This window comes from Polistes canadensis, unplaced genomic scaffold (assembly GCF_001313835.1).
Source record: "Polistes canadensis isolate GaletaPanama2010 unplaced genomic scaffold, ASM131383v1 scaffold_48, whole genome shotgun sequence".
In the NCBI taxonomy this organism is placed as follows: domain Eukaryota; kingdom Metazoa; phylum Arthropoda; class Insecta; order Hymenoptera; family Vespidae; genus Polistes; species Polistes canadensis.
Genome location: NW_014569595.1, coordinates 269,744 through 290,106, shown reverse-complemented (window position 1 = coordinate 290,106; position 20,363 = coordinate 269,744). Strand labels below are relative to the sequence as shown.

Below are 20,363 nucleotides of genomic sequence, written 5' to 3'. Positions count from 1 at the left end.
TTTGTTACTAAGGATCCATATACGGGCCGACTTTTAAACATGTACGGTTCATATAAAGCAAATAAAAGAAGATTGAAGTTATCGGTGCACACCATATCGGTGCATGCTATACTACTTATCGTTAATATTCAATATAGGAATGTGAAAGAAGTATTTGAAGTAAAAGATTGACGAGCATGAGAAAAAAAAAAAAAGGTAAAAGTATAGGGTGACTTGGCACGCTCTATCGCATCTAACAAAAAAAGATATCCCAAATGATTGACGTATGAAAGTGATGAATATATATCCTAACGATCGATATTTTCTTAACCTGTTGAAAAGTTCGTCAGATTTGAATAAAGGAGAAGCGAAGAGACAAGGGAAGAAAAGAATTTGAGGAGGTTGAACGGTTGGTTTGTTGTGAAAAGTAAAATCTTCTCTCTAAGAGAATGATCATCAATCTTTTCATGAATTAGATACGTGTTAAGGCATCAAGAAGGCGACACTATGGTAGCATAATTTAACGCTTCGATGTACCTTCCTGATGCAACTACGAATGAATTATGCAGATTTCGTTATGGAACGCAGGAGTTACATCAACGTTGTAATTCAAATCGTATATATAACAATTCCTTTGTAATAATCAAGGAGAATATGCTACGTGTAAATGCTAAATAAAGAAATTTAAATAGAATAAGCGAGTTAATCAATAATTGCCGATTAAAACGATTTAAGCAAAATTATACATATTTTACCTTAGAATATCGATAGAAAAGATATTGGAAAATTATTACGAAGATTACAGGCTCCACCATTTGAGGTCATTAAATACAGGAAAAGTTTCTTTGTAATCCTTGCAACTTCTCTTCTAATTCTTCTCCCCTTTATATTAGCCAGCTCCATAATCCAATGTTTATATACTATAAAAATGATCAAAAGTTCATTATCTCTATTACTCGAGATCTATATCATCTATAATTCGTTTAATTCATAAATTTGTTTGATCACGTATATAAGAAGAAGACTTCATAGAACTTACTAACTTGTTTTATATAGACGATTTGCATTACACGTAAGCCATAGGATAGAAAATAAAATTCTAAAATAATTATAATAAATTAGTAACCAAAATATATGATTTTGTGAATATAGAAAAAAAATCCGACGTGATCGAAAATTGCTGACATGGCTAGTGATTACCGACGTGATAAAAAATTACCGATATAGTTAGTAATTACCGACTTGATCAAAAATTACCAACATTGACCAATAACCGCAAGAAAGTTAGCACAGAACCTCAACAGCAGAAAAAAATGAATAAGTACTCTTAAACACTAAAAATTAAATATAATTATTTTAAATTTTCTTACAATATAACTATACTATATATACTATCAAAGAATATTGTATTCTTTGCGCATCAACAAATTCAAGGAGCATGCGCACTTTGAAAAAAATGAAAGTTAAGTTGATGTACCTGCACGAGATATATTTAAAAGTGATTTCCAAAGTAACAACCTATAGGGTAGTGTAAAGAAATAGATTAATCGTTCATAATGTATAAACAATAGGTAAATATTTTTATTTTTTCATTCTTTTCTGCTGTTGCGTTTTTATTTCAACTTTCTGGTGGGTACAGATGTACATCGAAACTCGTAAGTCCGCTTTTTTATCTACCTAGTTTCATATTAGTTACTACCGGGACCACCAGTGGGCGATAAAATGTACGGAACGCGATAACGGTACAAGCTATCAAAGAACAGTAGAATACATCAAAGAGTAGTACAATACTATCGACGAATACAGTATTCTATCTGCTATCGCCCACTGGTGGTCCCGGTAGTAACTAAGATGAATCATGGTAGATAAAAAACGTGACTTGTGAGCTTCTATGTTCTTCTGTATTCTTTGAAATAACCATCTGTTTATAAACGTTATTTCCCATGATAAGAAGAAGATATGAGATATATTTCGAAGAATAGATAGCGCTTTCTTGTAGAATACTTATACGAAAGATCGTAGATGCGTGTAGTAGCTCTTTAACTAACGCTTTTGTGTCCACTTTCGGTACTAAAATATTGAATTGCTTTCGATGCCTGCCCAAAACCATAGCACCAATAAGTGCGCGTATTTTCCTTGTAGAGAAGAAACCGTTGGAAAAATGTGTGCGTAGTGAAAGATCCTTCGTTTCATTTAATCGTATGTGTCCGGTTACCCGTGCGAACTTATTCCAATCAATTTTGACGTATTTTCTAAACAAAATTAACAAAACACCATGGATAAGAGAAAAATGTCGTAAGTAATACACCCGCTGTGTATTGAAAAAACGGATAGTTAGGGTATATTCAAAGTAAGAACGTAACGTCAATGATCTTAGACTACTTAGTTTTTTGAATGAAATTTGTTTACCTCACGCATATACGCCCCGATGTTCATTGAATCATTCGAATCCGTTACTTTTATCGATTAAAAAGAAATCGATTAAAATGTCACAACTCGTAGTAAAACATAGGTTATGTACATAATAAGTAGACGATTTATGCAAGATTCTAGATAAAAACACCTTTTTCTAACATCTGCAAATCATTTTATTGCTCATTATTATTTTTTAACACTTTTCTAATAATCCAATAGATCTTAATCACTATACTATTTTTATTTAGTTTGCATAAAACGTTGACACTAATATTTCCACTCCTAAGGAATTTAAAAAGAAATGTTACTAGCATTATAATCGTAAATTAGTAAAATTACATTCTTTTTTTTACTGTAAATACGAGTTCTTTTTTTCTTTATTTTTCTTTTCTTTCCTTTTCTTGTAATAAATTATATAATCTTTTAGTAAAATTTTTGTTACCGTTATGAAGATTATTTCGAGAAAGAATGTCTACCTTTAAGGAACACAAATTTCAAACGTATTCTCAAGAATACAAATTCTGTTTTTATGGAATGCATTTGTTTCTATTTATAAAATAACAGCATTGTTATCCTTTGAAACTTGAAAGCAAAATGTAATTAATTTTTTTTGGTCTTATTTGATTACTTTGAAAAGAAATTTATAATAAATGAAATAATTTGTATAAAATATCTTTTTATCATTATACAATTTTTTAAAAAAACGTATCATGGAGTTTATATTTAATATATTACTTCATATTTTTAATCTATTTACTATCTGTTATAAAAATCTTGATATCTTACCATATGAAAAAATAAAGATAAAATGTGTGTATTATCTAATAGAATTGCAGAAGTTATGACTAATCTTTAGTTATCTTCTTATGCATATTATACAACTTTTCCTTATACATATATATATATATGTATATATATGTATATACAGGGCGTTCTAGTTATTTTCGACAAAATTTTAATATATTTTATAATTAACACGTTGCGGAGAGAGACAGTAAAAGTTTCAGCGAGAATAAAAAAGTGACAGTTATTTTATTTTTAAATTAGTTGTGATATCCAAAATTTGATTCAATACATTTTATTAGGGCAGTGAGATTATCATATATTAAAGAATTAGTTAGTCATTACCATTACAGGTATAATTATTACAAAAACTAAAGATTATATAAAATAAAATTCAAAATAATTGGCTTTAAAATTTGAATGCTATAGCATTCATGTCCGCGAACGTGTTAAAAATAAGAAAAAAATGTTATATGAACATGGTCTTTTAAATACTTTATTAAAAAGTCGTAACAAAAATGTTTTGTATTTATAAAATATATTGGTGAAAAATCTGAGACACCCTATATATATATAGGTGTGACCTATCATTGTCAAGATAAGTCAGACTCTAACAGATAAATTTAGATATTTGATCTTTACAGTTGCATGTAATTTTTGTTTGCATAGCAGTAAATGTAGATAGATAATTTACTTAATTAATTAAATATATATATAATATCCTTATATATATTATTAATGGAATAATTAATGTCATAGCACTGCGGGGGATTCCCTCTATCAAATATTGGATATACCAAAGACAGCGACACCTGAAGAAATAAAGAAAACTTACAGAAAATTAGCGCTTAAATATCATCCTGATAAAAATCCAAATAATCCTGAAGCGGCAGAAAAGGTATAACTTTTTTTTATATAATATTAAAGAGTTCATGCGTGTGCTTCAATCATTATACGTAATATTTATATATACATGTACATGTATATACATTTTTCCCTTGTATATAACATTTATACTTTAGCTACAAAAGGAACAAGATTGTTAATTATATTTGTTGGTAATGTCATTTGATATATAACTTTTAAAATCCATTAACTTGTTACATTTTTGTTTTATAGTTTAAAGAAATAAATAGAGCGCACACCATATTAACGGATTTAACAAAGCGCAATATATACGATAACTATGGATCACTTGGCTTGTACGTTGCTGAACAGTTTGGAGAAGAAAACGTTAATGCTTACTTTGTTGTAACTTCTGGATGGTGCAAAGTACGATTTTTGTTGCTTTCTTAACTAATTTACATCATAATCTTTAAATCTCTTTTTATACAATGTGACATATCTTATAAAATAATTTTTATTTCTTTCCAGGCACTACTCGTATTTTGTGGAATTATCACTGCTTGTTATTGTTGTGCCTGTTGTTGTTGCTGCTGCAACTGCTGTTGTGGGAAATGCAAACAAACTCCTCCTGAAGACAGTGGTATATACCATAATTTACAGGTAATATTATTTATTAAGATATTTGATAATAGTTAATAATCGTATTAAACAACGAATAACACAAATTCAAACTACAGGTCTATGTTTAGGTCAACAATACGTCTTCCATTGTAGAGATAGTAAACTAGAAAAAGTATAACGATAAATGCTTATAAAATTAGATTTCGATATTTTACAGCTTTCTATAGAATCAAATGTGAGTTTCAAAATGTTCTATGAAAACGTTGCCAATGTATACAAAAGCTTATCGATGTTTTGCACTAAACGGATTACTAACACTTTCATAAAGATATACATTGTGCAATGTAAGTTTGGAATTTAGAGTCACGAAAAATTGTTTTTCATCTGAGGTATAATGAAATATGTGTTGCACCTAAAACCGATCGCCTAGTTTGAAAGCACTTTTAAAAAGTTTTAATTAGGAGCGAGCAAAATTTTCAGGAATATTGTGTCGATAATATAGAAAGAAAGTTTAGTTCTTATAACACTTTCAGGGCGTGTCATTTTAAATGACATTACGAGTATAAAGTTTATACATTATTTAAGATCTCTAATTTAGTTTAAACTATTATTCCTATATGGAATTTTGATTACAACATAAAGAGGTCATTGTTTAACAGTCTGTACAAAAAATAAAAAAAAGTACTTATTTTTAACAATAATAGGGTAAGAGAAGCACATCGTGAGTCAGTCTTGTAATTTATCTAGCAATTATTGTTTCTCTATACTTGTGTGCATTTTCTGCAAGAGTAATTCTTTTATCCAATCGTAATTAGTATTAATAAGACTTAAAATAATATTGATTCGTCTGGTATTTGCCCCCGCTTTGTTAATTCGATACCTTTCAGCACCCATTCTGATCACACATTCTTCTTTTTATATATATCATCTTCATGGAGGTAGATACACTTTATTTTAACGAGTAAAAATATCATACTTGATTATTATGCTTGTTCGCAAAACCGGCACTACTATTTGTACATTGCACGCGAACATTTTTTTCATTGCCGAGCATGCGAGATTCTGCTTAGTTTTGCAGAAAGGCATTTATAGACTAGCGGTTTTGTTTATGTTGTTGTTGTATTATAGCGGGACCAGAATCCGGACGTCGATGTTGTGACAAGTCAACCCTTAGGGTTCTCAAAGGTAAGTTATTCTCTGGAAAAACATCCAAAAACTTTTCTTCGTCCACTCAATTTAAAATCACATTGACAAGTTCTTAAAATAATGTTTTCAATAATATTATCATCTGTCAATAAATTCTTGACTTTTTAACCTGAACTTGTAAAAGTGATTGCATTTGCGTGAGACATTGCTTTCTTCTAATCTTATTTTGCTTCTCTTTCTTTTTTATTTTGCATTAAAACTATAAAACCAAAACATAAGCCAGCATATATTAAATGTCATTTCGCATGCACGATTAAAGTAATCCCTATATAAATTCACCATTGTCAAACAAATATTGGTTACATCACATATCAGACATGTTCATTAATATGCTTATTTTTATAGTTTTCAAACGTTTATGCCCTTTTCTTCTTTAATAAATATCCATGCAACTTTCTAACGATCTGTAGGTATATAATTTTGAGCTTGCAATTATTGTTTTTTTTTTATTTTTGACAAGAAATTTAAATTTATTCTCGTTTTCTGGACTAAACATCTTATCGACTGGCAAGTATAAGTCATCGACAGATCCTTTAAAACGATCTAAATTAATCGTTTTTGTTGCAATATATTGCACGTTCAAATTACAAGCTGCATTGACCATATTTTAGCATGTACACCTGCATTATAAATTATTAACATATTCGAGAAATTATTTTGAATGCCAGGATAAAAATATGAAGTATGCTTCGTTATTGGATACAAATTTGATAATAAAAGCACAGAAAAATATTTTGTAAAAACTATACACGATGTTACAGTACTGTTAGGCAAAATGTGGTATAATAAGTTACAGATTTTCTGTTATCTTTAAGACACGTACTGGAAGTGATTAATTATCAATTTGTATAAGAATACGATTATTATTAAAAACAAGCATACAATATTGCTGATTCCACTTAAGAAATCTGATTAGGTATCACCTATAGAAAAAAAAAAAAAAAGGAAAAAAGAACAATTTCTCTAAATTTACAGGAACAAGTAACATCGTCTCCTTTGTATCATCTTCTACTTTAAAATGCATTATTGTATAGGTCATGTTTCTAGTGCAAACAAGTCAATGATGCTTTTTTTAAACACTATATATACTATATTATATAAAGTGCAGATAGTAATTACTTCTCTCTATATACTTTTTTATCGACGACAAATTCGATATCTTTTCTGGGAAAACTTTGAAATATATTTTTTTCTATAGGAAGAGGAAAGCGACGAAGAACCAGTGACTGTACAACCTCAGGGTGGTGCATCGCAAGGTGCCACCTCTAATCTTCAACAGGTGTTTGCCATGCCACCACCTCCATCTTCAACACCTGCGAATGAGAGTACGAACCTGAACAGCGGTGGGGATCGTGTGATTTATACTACTGGTATTTCAACTGCTTAAGTTTAGAGACTTAAGAAATAGCTTTTACTTAGATATCCAAGTTAATGCCGACACCTTTTTATTTGTAATCCTCGTTTTCTTGTATCATTGGATAATAGAAAATGAGGATAAATTAGTGGCGAATAAAAACCGAGACTCCTCTTTTATTTTCTTTCATCTCTTTTTATTAAAGTTTTTAAATACAAGTATTAAATACAACGCAAATAGCACAAATTTTAAAAAATACTTTATCAAGTACTGCCCAAAATATAAATTATGCGATTTGTAATGTTAGTAGTCGGAATCTCGTCTTTATCGCCAAACATTATGCGCTTTTACTTTTAATTATTATTTTTCTATCCGACACAAGGAGTCCTATAAAAAGAAAAAAGAAAAAAGAAAGCAGAACATTGCGTTACTTTCGTCTTGAAATTACAAGTAATAAATAAATTTGGAAACAAGAAAAAAAAGAAAATCAAATAAATTCCGTTTATATATTTAAGTATCGAATATTTCAAGTACTTAATACGACATTAAATTGATAATAATAATGAAAAATTATTAATCACGTATGTAATAATCATACGGAAAAAATATGGCCGATTAATTATTATTGAAGACATCTTGTGTTAATCTAATGATATACGTTAATTGATTTCCTTGTTACAGCTGCTTATATTTTTTTTAATCGTTTGGTGATTGTGTTTGCGTATTTGTTTGCCTGAATTTATTATTTATCTCTCTATATTTATATATACGCAATTTCGTTTGCGTTAATATTATTACTTTACTTTAGACATACGTACGTACAATACTTGGCCATTTAATTGTTTTTTTCTTTTCTCTCTCTCTCTCTTTACGGCTTGTTCTTTTTTTGATTTTTGTATAGACAAAAAAAAATGTTATTTTCTGATGCATTATCATCATGTATAAGTTCTCTTTAATTATATGTAAATATGTATGATAAATTTTAATCATCGTTATTTTTTTAATCCATTAGAGAGAAAGAAGAGCGAATTAAATAACTAAAAAAAAAAACAAAAACAAAAAAAGATATTTATTTAAATCAAAACAAAACTAACAGACAAAAAAGAACTAAACATTTTAATGATTTTTTTGCGATATTGCGCATTTTTACTTGTGATTTTTTTTCTTTCTTTCTGTACTTTCTCCTATCCTTTGTCAGCGATAATTTGAAGTATTTGAATTTTGTCTAAAATATTGAATAGACCTCAACTAAATATATTTGACTTTTTATAATTAATATTTAACCATAAAATTTATATAAATATGTAACAGAATATTTTTTACTGTATTTAGATTATATTAGCATTGCATTATTATACAAACTATCGCTGCCAAAGATACTGATCAATAGAAAAATGTTATTCTTATTATAGTTTTTGTTATTTAATATAATTACATATATTTGTCCTTAATAGCGATAAAATAATGAAATCTCATCAAGAATAATCTAGAAATAATATTAAATGCATCAGTATGCAAATTAATATTTTTTGAGTTATATTTTTAAATAATTCACTTCTTAATCAGTTATTTTTATCGTTTTTAAGATTAAATGTCTTTTACGTATTATTTTTATTATGTCATTTAAATGATATATAAAAAAAGTTTAATCAATCATTCCTAGTAATTATAATTAAATCACTTAAAACTTTTGTATATATATATGAGGAGAAATCTTATAAAGGCATAGCTTCAAACATAAATTCAGTTGTAATTAGCATATATTGATTGCAACCATATCTTACAAAACCCTTACACAACCATTTTATTTATAAATAAGCTTTCCTCTTTTCTTTGAGTTGCTTGTATTTTATACATCTTGTTTTTTATTGTAGATGCATTGTGTTGTAATATTTGAAAATTATACTATTAACCCTTTGACTGCGTAACACTTTGAAAGAAAATATGACAATAGCACAATAGAAGAATGTCGCATCATTTGCCTATAGGCATTTTTCGCACTCAAAGGGTTAACAAAATTAGATCTAAAATGATAATTTATAACTAACTCAATTTTTCCCTCCTAGCTGCTTCAACGAATCCTTTCATAGCATCGACAACTGGAGTAAGCAGTGGTACAGGACCAACTAAATGGTAGTCGTCTATTGACTAAGAAAAAATGAAAACTACTAACTAATAGATCTATTGCGATAAATGCTATGGTGATAATGATAATGATTGATGATGATGATAACGATGACAATGAATAATCTCTTTCTTAACAACTAAAATCACAGACTTTTGCGTACTTAATCAATTCGAGTCCGTGATAAAATTATGTGCTTCTTCTTCTTCTTCTAATTACTATTACAATACACGACACACAAATACTCTTTTCGCTTTTCTTTCTCTAGATTCTAAACGCTCGTGCTTTTTTCAAAAGAATTTAAACACAACAAAAATAAAATTAAAAGAAAAGAAAATAGAATAACTTGAAAGAAAAAAAAAAAAAGAAAGAAAGAAAAGAACACAAAAAAAAAAAGGAAAAATGAATAATATTAATGATAATTATAATAAGCACTTAAGTCGTTCTTCCCTTTTGTCGCACTTCCTTTATGTGTATTACTTAATTAATTAATTATTATTATTAGCAAATATATATAACTGTATATCTCGTTTCTCTAATCTCAAACCAAAGAGAGATGGTAATAATGTTAAAAGTTGCTCTTTTACGTTTACATTTTAAGATAGTAAATATCCTATAAATTATAATATTGTCTACAATGAAATGATGAAATTCGCATTCTCGAGAAATTATTACAAAAGAAAAGAAAACAAATATTTTCACAATTGGAAACACTATAGAATTCTTAACATTCTTCGTTAGTTTGCTTTCATTTAACAATAAATTTAAAAAGATTTACTTTGATGATTACGTCAAAAAAGAATTAGATGTCATTTTACATTATTCGAGAGGATGCTCAGAAAATAAATCAAATTGATTAGGATTAAGGAGAGGAAGAAATCAATTAAAAGAAAGAAAAAATAAATAAATAAAAATTAACAAAAGTTTGCTAAAGTTCACAACATATATACAACGTCGCAGCGATATATGATAGATAAAAAATGAAAAAAAAAAAACAAAAAAAAAGAAATAAAACATAAGAAGAATCTTGAAATCGTTGTAAACTTACTACATTTTATGTACTGTTGAACGGTGCATTCCATTTACTTCTAAGAGTTAAACTTTACAAATCCTTCGAGTTATTTATGTACGATATATATACAAAATAATAATTAAAAAGAAAAAAAAAAGAAAGAAAAAAAGAACGTAAAGTCCTAATAAAGCTTTTAAAGCTACAAGGAGAAGAATGATTCAATTAAAGGAATGAGATGACACGTGCTATCAACAACACCACAACAATAACGACACAAAATAATTACGCACGCATTTAGCTTATATACATACATACTTCAAAAATTCATTAAGTTGATACATTTGAATCATACACTCATTCATTTCGATTATCTAACAAATAAACAAAAATAAAAATTAAAAAAAACAAATAGAAAAATCAATAACATGACAATTCTTAGAGAAAGAGAAACATATTCCTCTATTTGATGTATGTATGTGATTAGAAAATGATGTGTAAGAAAAAATAAAAAGAATAACAATAAAATAAAAAAAGGGATAACTATAAAATGCCTACGGTGTCATAAGCAAAAATTAATACCAACAGTTAACGAACATTATATGAGATAATATCATATTGATATGATTGTCAATATGAATAAACATTTACTACATAATTTCTCCTATAAAAACTCTAACTAATAAGATCCAAGGATAAAGACAAAAGATTGATTAGATAAAAAAAAAGATCCTTTAACTTGAAGTAATCCTTGATGTTATACATACGCATGTATCGAAAAATAATATCATATGATTTGGCGTATATTAAGAAAACAATTAGAGTACTAAGCAAATTATTACTTATTAACCTACGATAACAATAATAATAATAATAATAATAATAAATTAATGATAATAAATAATATTAATAATACATTAAAATAATTCCTAAAATTGTCTACTTTAAGATAAATTTAGCTTAGAGAATGTTTAGATCTGTCGGGTACAGGCTGAAGAAGAATTATTTTCAAATGTATGATATAATTAGTAGAGACATTGTACGATTGACAAAATTAGATCTGCCAAGTGGACAATTTTTGGATTTTACTCATACGTATACTCTATTCGAAACGAACTCTAATAATTTGAATTCGAAGAAACAGGAATATGTGTGTTGAAAAAAAATAAAAAGGCAAAAAAATTAACATTTGTTGAACAAGTTGCAGCATGTTAAATGAGTGCATGACGTACATTATATAATATATTAATAGAAAAGTGTTTTATGAAAGTTAAATGCTTTGAAAAATTTTTTTTTTCTTTTTCTTTGCATTGATTTAATTTGTATGTCGTTACTTTTTTTCTCATCAATTTAGGATCCATCTATGAAACTTGTTAATGGCTTATTTATAAAATAAACCATCATTGTAAGGATGTATTTAATAAATTATTATCAAAACTGATTCTAATAACAAGACTCGGTTGTGTTAATTTTTATGCAACGAAAAATAAAAGTACACAAAGTGCATGAGATTTAAAAATCTATTATATTAATTAATACGTTTATAAAAAAAGAACTCATTCATTTTAGGTAATTTACTTAAGGCACAAGCAATTTTTATTTCAAATCGTTTTCATTCGTTTTATCATTATGATCCCTAATTGCATTTTCATTATTTTTTGCACTGGATGGTTTCTTTTACTCATATTATCAGTTACTTTACACAATATTTTCCTGGAAAAATTTAATTAGCAATTTCTTAGAAGCATAAATAAAGTTATTAGAATTTGTTTTTGTCATTACGTTGTAAACTGAAAATTATTTGTATTTAAATAAAAATGATTCCAGAGCGGACCCCTGAAGTGCAAAAAGTTAAATGATTTTAAACTTTTTATCGAATATTCTATGTTTCAATCTTCTATATTATATTCAGTATACATATACGAATATATAGAATGCATTTGTAGATAGTTTCACATTAAATACATTGCATTCTGTTTTTTATGTTAGATATAAAATATGTATTATATTCATATGCATATGTATATATTATTATTATTATTATTATCACTCAATGAATTAAATATACATATATATACAAAGTGTCTAAGGCTTTAAATGATCTACGTTCATATAACATTTTTTTCTTATTTTTGTGCATAAGATGTGCTGATATAGATGATTAGATTTCAGACATCCTGTATATATTTAATCAATTATACTTATGCAAGATTAAAAAGATCATTGTAAAATCATGTAACAAAGTATAAAGATTGTAAATAAAATAGACAATATTAACCATTAGAAAAGTTTCTTTCTGCTAAGTATGAAATAAAAGAATAAAAGAGAAACATGAAATAAAATCATAATTAAAATTAAAAATTTAACTCACTTTAATAGAGATTGTCTTGTTACCGCATTGGCAATTAAATGAATCCTCTCTTTCCAATTTCAATAATAAATCTTACATTTTTTAGTCTAACTAAATAATCTTAAACGATAATACTATATTAAAATTTAATGATAAAACTAATAACGATCACTACTATGATTTATCATTTGCAAATATTTTAATTAAATTAGAACGATCCATCTTGAATAAGAATTTAAAAAAATATGAAAATAAATCAAATATTTTAACTTTAAGAGAAACACACCTTTTACTTCTTCGTAACACGTTTCTAATCTAGAAGATAATTCTTCAAATAAACTGTAAAACTTAACCATCGCAATCCGTAGAAAAACATATATACGTATCATAAAAAAACAACCGTATCGTTGTTTACAACTTAATACTAAATGATTTCGAAACCAATTCGTATTAATAAGTCATATAAAAGAAAAGAATACCTAGAAAGATAATCTTATCACTTTCTCCGTGTAGAAACGTAGAGAAAATCCTAATAAACGCCATCTATGAACAGATTGAAATCTTCTCTAATTTGATGGTTACATACCTGCGAAGAGAGACATTTAAATATTATAAGAATAATATAAATTAAAGAGAAATAAAAATATTAAATATAAAAAAAAAGAAGAAAAAAATTATTATTACAACCATAACCTAACATTGTATGTAAGAAAAAAAATTTAAACATACGTGAATATCTAGTTCATATTCTTTAAAGAAGAAGAAGAAGAAGAAGAAGAGAAGGAATTTCTTATAAATTCCCCAAGTTACATTTTAAAGTTAAAGAAATGATGATTCATTCGTAAAACGCGTGTGCCGAGCGGATGCCATAGATAAAGATTTTGAAGAAAAAGCCATTATAAAGAGAAATCGAGAAGAAAAGACATTAAAAGAAAGAGATAAAAGATAGTTTCAAAAGAAAGAAGATAAAACTAACTACTGGAGCTTGTCGGAGACGGCGAGGGGCCACAGAAAGGAGTGGAGAGGGTCATTTGGAAGGGAGATCGGAACTACTCGGCAGGCTGGCCGGCGACAACCGAGGTTGTCATGGAAGAATGAAAGGAGTGGGGGAAGGAGCTCGAGCGGAGTAAGTGCAGGGATTGGAGGGGTCGAAAGAGGGACAGAAAGGAAGAAAGAGAGAGAGAGAGAAAGAGGAGTGAAGGGAAGGAGGACGAAGCTGTTGGCGAAGGGGCCTGATATGAGGGAGCCAGAGCTCTCTCGACACATTGCATCGCTACGACGTATCGTCATCGAAAAAAGAAGTTTACATATCGTTTTCGATAAAAAGTTTTCTTTTTTAAAATAAAAATAAGATCGCGATCTTTTTTCTCCTTTTCTTTATCTTTTTCTTTCTTCTTCTTTAAAAAAAAAAAAAATGAAATAAAAAAAAACAATTATTAACAATTATATTTTTCTCGTGACATAAATTAAATGTATTATTTCCTATTCTATTCTATTATTTTTCCCTGTGTCTCTCTTTCTATTTATTTTTCTTTCTTCTGTTATATTACGAATGTCGTCACACGCATCGCGGTGAAACTCGGCTGCTATCGGATCGACTTACGCGCGCATCTATATTTATACGGACGCAGGTGAAAACGCGTTAGATAGATAGATATATAGATAGATAGATAAATAGATAGGTAGGTAGGTAGGTAGAGATAGAAATAGTAATAGAAAGAGAGAGAGAGAGAGAGAGAGAGACACGTAGGAATCGCGGATACGACAGGTTCGTTCGTCGTTACGACTCTTGACTCGCGATATACGATTCGAGCGTTTACTCGCTCGACTCCTCGAGGAGTATATAACCGACGTGCGTGCCAGTGTGTATCGGTGGGTGTGGGTATAGAGGAGAAAGAGGAGGAGAAGAGAAGGAGGAGGGGGAGGTCGAGAAGTAGGAGGAGGAGGAGGAGGAGGAAGAAAAAGAAAGAGAGAGAGATACCTGTAGAGAGACGACGGCTGGAAACCCATAGTTGTGTAGTAGCATGCTGCTGCTCCGTGGAAAAGGGAGTGGAATATAAATAATTAAGACTCTCTTGGAGATTCTCGAATAAAAAAGAAAAGACAAGAAGAAAATAAGAAGAAAAAGAAAAATAAAAGTAAGAAAAAGGATTGAAAGAAGAGGAATAAACTACACCACCATACCGAGTTCCATTTCGCTCGTTCGAAAGTGCCTTTTCGCGCTTTTTACATTCGGCCCGTGGGAGATTCGCGTGGACAGAGAAAGAAAGAAATAAGTTTAACAGTGTCGGTACTTGAGTGTACCTACGAGAGTGCGAGAAAGTAAGCTTACAAGATTGCAGTGTACGGGACTCGTTGAAATGTCGTGGCTGCCCGTACTACGGACTTACGATTGAGGAGAGTTTGGTGAGCGAATGATTTTTAACGCGTTTAAGAGTTAGAGTGGAAGAGGATAATATAACGGGAGGATGGCGGACGGTAGGAAGAATCCTTTCTCTCTCTCTCTCTCTCTCTCTCACTCACTCACTCACTCACTCTTTCCTTATTTCTCTTTCTCTATTTATCTATCTATTATTTATCTGTATATCTATCTATCTATCTCATTTTAATGAACATCTTTCCCATTTGGATCTTCTGTCCAAGAATCCACTTCGACCCACTTCCTTCCTCTTATCATCGTCGTCCTCTTCGTCTTCATCTTCTTCGTTTAGAATCTCATGGCTCGATTACTTTGGACGATGACGTGCTCTTGCTGCTGCTACTGTTACTGCTGTATCTGTTGCTGTTGCTGTTGCTACTACTCCTGTTGATTTTCTTCACTCTCTGTATTGATGATCTTCGCGCCACAACCGTGTATATTTTTCTCTTTCATATAGAAATGGTAATCAATCGGTCGTGGGCGCGAAATTTATTTCATCTCATATTGCATATCCTAGAAATGAGAAAGAATGAGTTACATCTGAAGAGAAAGAGAAAAAGAAAAAGAGAGAGATAAAAGAATTCGAATTGAAGGGGTCAGAGGAAAGGCATTTTGTCGGAGCGCGTGGGAGGTCCTCTTCTCGAAAGTGCCTCTTCCCTAACCACATTTTCCTTTCCATTTGGGTCGAGCTGTTGCTTTACCTGAGTGCCTTTGATGTAGCTAGACCTGTGGAAGATAGAAAACGATATAGGGTAGAATAAGGTGCTGAAAATAAAAGAAAGATACAAAGGAAGAAAGAAAAATAGACACATCAGAGATAATAGTTTTCAAGTTGACGATGTTATCTTTCGGGGGGGGGGGATGCATTTTAGCAGGTAACTTTAACGAGCGGATAATCCGAAACCATTAACAACAACAGAAAGAGGAAAGAGCAACTACAAGAGTAAGAGTAACAGTAATAACAGCATTAGCAGTAGCAATAGCAGTAGCAATAGCAGCAGCAGCAGTCTCTCTTTTGATGTTGTTGGCATAATGCTCTGGTACGCTGCAACGCGTGGAATGCAAGCGTGACGCCTTTTCCGCGCGAATGCGTTCGCGGATAAATCCATTGTCCTTGAAAAACGAGTCGGCGCGGCACGTAGTAAGACTGTGTTGGAAGCCGTTCGAAGAAAGGACTTCGGGATATTACTTAATGTCGTCGTAGGAGCGCTCGCCTCCTCGGCACTCGGAGATCGCCAGAGTCAGCAGACAGCTTGGCTCTGCTCCCACTCTTCTCCCCAGTACCACTATATCTTTCTCTTTTTATTCTCTTCTCTCTCTTACTCTTTCTCCTCTCTCCCTCTCTCTCTTCCTGTCTCTTTCTCGCCCTCGCCAACGCAACGATCCAAGCATGCTGCTACGTTAAATATCCCTTTCTCTCTTTCTTTCTTTCTTTCCTCCTCCTACGTCATCGTTCAGTCTTTTCTGTTCTCTCTTCATTTTTTGGATACCTAATGAACCATTGTTTTTCAGCTCCTCCTCTTCCTCTTGTTTTTTCTTCCTTTATTAACCTTTTGCGAACGGTCAGTAATAACGAACAGACGAACGTCCACCGTCTTGTTGGCGAATTTCGTATTCCATCGTTCCTCTCGTCTATCAAATATAGAAGAAAGTTATTATTCTCTTCGAATATTTTTCTTTTTCACAGATAATAATAATAATAATAATAATTTGAAAAATGAAATTCCATTAGTATGAAAAATCTTACAGTTAAAGATATCAGAATTACGCGCATTTGTAAGTTGAAAATAAAAGATATTTCGCAATCTTATGGAAATCTTAACCTTGGCTCGAACGCGCGCGTACTACGAAAGAAATAACATTTGAGTTTTTTCAATATGCGTTATAAAGATATATATATATATATATATATATATATGTATATTAAAACGAATGATTCACGTGTATAAGTGGAAACGTCGCGATTCTTCTTAGTCATTCCTAAGCAATTTACGCGAAATTCTCTTCTGATGCGGAATATCGAAGAATATAAATGATGATAAAGAATTTTGTTTACCTCCTAATTAATAATTCTTCGTCCCTCCATTGCTTCTTTATTTGAATCCGGCACTTTTAACGTTTCAATTAATAAAAACGAGGAACGCGCGAAATCGCGCTTTTAATCATTGTAATACAATCATCTTTCATTTCTTTTTTCGAAGAAACCTATGCGTATTCTGTAAATAAAAAAGAAAGGGATGTATTTTATTAATTTTCGTAAGAAATAAAAAAGAAGAAAGAGATTACCTGGACCACCCAAATCGTTTAGGAAGATGAACGTTTACGTCTGCGGTGGACCACCGCTCGGGAGACGACGCCATTTTAAGTGGCGGGAAATCAAAGAATTCAAACGAAACGCGATGATTAATAGTCGTTCAAAACCTTTTAAATGATCTTTAATTTTCTATTTGTTCTTCTTCTTCTTCTTCTTTATTAGTTTCTGCCGATCTTCCACGTATTTTTTTATTTGTTCAACTTAGTCTTTCAACACAACACGTTGCATCTTTTATATATCTATAAATAGAAATTTGAATTGGAATGTTTCAGGAAAGGTAAAGTCAATGAATGACTTTGTCACGATGCGCATGCTGCTACTGATGAGATTGATGTTAGTGGCAGTAATCAGCATGCTGCTGATGTATACAAGCGCGAGTTCAAGTAATGAAGTACACCTGGAGACCGTTTCAAAACCAAGAAAATCCATTAGTAATCTATACAAGGACGAGAAAACTAAACAAATGATTGCTAGTCTTGAGAGCAATCTTCTTGCCCTTTTTGGCTTCACCAAAAGGCCTACACCCACGGGTCCCGCTTACGTGCCGGAATCTCTGCGAAAGCTTTACTTACGTCAGAATTCCATTCGTATGTCGGCCATCGCAAAGCCAGGCATTAATGCACGATCGGCGAACACCGTTCGTACCTTTTACCATGTCGGTTAGTATATCCTTCTTAAAGTTCTTTATCCGTTCGAGATATTTCAAAGGAGAAAGACGTTGGAAAGATATTTCCTATTGGTCAAAAGATAATACCGGTCGGGCAAGTGCTTTTTCGACGATGACTCATTTGCAGCTTTATGAGAGGATCCTTTTTTATCTTAGGAAAGTTGGCCGGTTGGTTTCTCACGCTAAAAACCTGATGATGTATTTCAGAAATAGAAAATAGAGCGATTGGGTAGAGGGTAGAGATTATTATGGTAGATGATAATAATCATCACCCATCATTTCTTTCTTTCATTCTTGTTTCAGAGAGTGAAGTGGACAGCAAATTTCGACATCCAAATAAATTTCGTCTGTTGTTCGACCTGCAGAATTTACCATTGAATGAAAAGTTACAAGCCGCTGAGTTAAGTTTATCGCGTATCGCGATAAAAGAAGAAAAGGAAGACTATAATAACCCAGAAACAATAAAGTATGGAAGAATACTCGTTTACGATATCGTCCGTCCAGGGATAAAAGGAAAAAGTTCTCCGATATTGAGATTGATCGATAGCAAGGTGATAGACTTGAGGAAGAATGCTACGGTGAATTTGGACGTCCATCCGGCGGTAGAAAGGTGGATAAACAATAACGAAACTAATTACGGTCTTCTAGTTGACGTTATGACTGGAACGAAAAAATTGAATAAACAACATATTAGATTAAAGCGTAGCATAGATGAACAAACGGAGACGTGGATGCTTAATCGTCCGACATTGTTAACTTACACGGACGACGGTAAATTAAGGGTGACTTCTGGTAAAGAAATTTTGGATAGACGTGCGAGACGCGCAGCTTTAAGAAAGAACAGACGAAAGGATGGTCGAGAAAATTGTCGTCGACATCCGCTGTACGTAGACTTTGCCGACGTTGCTTGGAACGATTGGATTGTTGCTCCTCCCGGATACGACGCCTTCTATTGCCACGGAGATTGCCCGTTTCCTTTGGCGGACCATTTGAACTCTACTAATCACGCGATCGTACAGAACTTGGTTTACTCGACTAAACCTAGTATGGTTCCGAAAGCATGTTGCGTGCCTACGGCCTTGAGCTCGATCAGTATGCTCTATCTTGACGAGGAGAACAAGGTCGTCTTGAAGAATTATCAGGACATGGCAGTAGTGGGTTGTGGTTGTCGTTAAATCTTTCATTCTAATTTTCTACAATCGATCGATACCATAGATCTTCACGACGATTTATAATATCCGTGTTTGAAGAAGAAGAATTACTTTTAATTGCAACCCCCCTGAAAAACAAAGAACATCGTATTAGAAAGAGCGAGAGACTGTTCATTACAGAGAAATTGTCTTCTCTGTATGATAGATTTTTTTTTCTTCTAATTACATTCTTTTTAAACGATGAACAATGAACGTGTGAATATATTATGTATGTTTTTATGATGGTATGATTCTCCCGAGTGTGCATGATTCTTTAGCGTTTTTTTTTTATTAATAAAATATAAACCAATTGCATGTATTTTTATTGTTAAGAACAAAACAAAACAAAAAAGAAATAGAAAATTAATTTTTATATAACGATTGAGATATATAATATTTTTTGATTATATATTTATGACCTATTTGGAATAATAATCAAAATTATAGATTGTAAGTGAGCATGCGACTAAAAGAAAAAGAAGAAGAAAAATCGAAATTATTTTTCTTTTTCTTTATTTTAAATATTTTTATATATATATAGATATATATATAACATGCCGTCCTATATGTTTTACTTGGCTCCATTCCATTTATTTTAATTGTATTGTCAACGAATAATATGAAATATAATGTAGCATAGATCACTGTGGAAAGGCAGGAAACGTTGAATGAGTGACGGCAGAATTAAATAATATAAATGCATATCCAATAGACAATGAGCATTGATTTTCTATATTTTTGCGAAGAAGAGATCTTGACAAAAGACAATATTATTATTATTTGTATTTTTTTTATCTTAAACGTAATCTATATAATTATGTAATCTTTTAGTTCTATAACAAGTTGATCCTTTCAAAGTGAACATGTTAAAAAAGCTAGGGAACAGGTATCGGCATTAGCAATCAATGATAAATAATAATAATAATAATAATAATAATAATAATAATAATAATAATAATAATAATAACTAATAATAATAAATAATAAATAACTAATAACAATAATTTTATATATAATATTTACACGCAGAGCAAATGAAATGATAAATGTGTGCCATGACCATGTGTACAACGTACAAAATTCAA

At 30.6% G+C, this 20,363-nt stretch overlaps 2 protein-coding genes and 1 long non-coding RNA gene across 5 annotated transcripts; 2 read left to right on the top strand and 1 right to left on the bottom strand.

Moving 5' to 3' along the window:
* Positions 1 to 1,884: 1,884 nt before the first annotated feature.
* Positions 1,885 to 10,568, top strand: LOC106785332 (dnaJ homolog subfamily C member 5-like). 2 transcript variants are annotated; one of them, XM_014745705.1, is made up of 7 exons: positions 1,885 to 2,274; positions 3,937 to 4,075; positions 4,297 to 4,449; positions 4,552 to 4,683; positions 5,773 to 5,829; positions 7,049 to 7,220; positions 9,271 to 10,568. In XM_014745705.1, exons 1-7 carry the CDS (start codon positions 2,255 to 2,257, stop codon positions 9,339 to 9,341), a joined length of 744 nt encoding a protein of 247 aa, XP_014601191.1. In that variant the 5' UTR covers positions 1,885 to 2,254; the 3' UTR covers positions 9,342 to 10,568. The 2 variants fall into 2 exon arrangements, with proteins under 2 accessions (XP_014601191.1, XP_014601192.1); XM_014745706.1 differs by lacking the exon at positions 5,773 to 5,829.
* Positions 10,569 to 14,171: 3,603 nt separating this feature from the next.
* Positions 14,172 to 19,622, top strand: LOC106785345 (protein decapentaplegic-like). Of its 2 annotated transcripts, none has more exons than XM_014745732.1 (3): positions 14,172 to 15,094; positions 17,694 to 18,080; positions 18,392 to 19,622. In XM_014745732.1, exons 2-3 carry the CDS (start codon positions 17,708 to 17,710, stop codon positions 19,261 to 19,263), a joined length of 1,245 nt encoding a protein of 414 aa, XP_014601218.1. In that variant the 5' UTR covers positions 14,172 to 15,094; positions 17,694 to 17,707; the 3' UTR covers positions 19,264 to 19,622. The 2 variants fall into 2 exon arrangements, with proteins under 2 accessions (XP_014601218.1, XP_014601217.1); XM_014745731.1 differs by having other exon boundaries at positions 15,094 to 15,166.
* LOC106785346 lies at positions 15,220 to 17,593 on the bottom strand. The gene is made up of 3 exons (XR_001381515.1): positions 17,394 to 17,593; positions 17,164 to 17,323; positions 15,220 to 16,739 (listed from the first exon to the last, which is right to left on the bottom strand). It is a non-coding gene; the product is annotated as an uncharacterized LOC106785346 (long non-coding RNA).
* Positions 19,623 to 20,363: the final 741 nt, after the last annotated feature.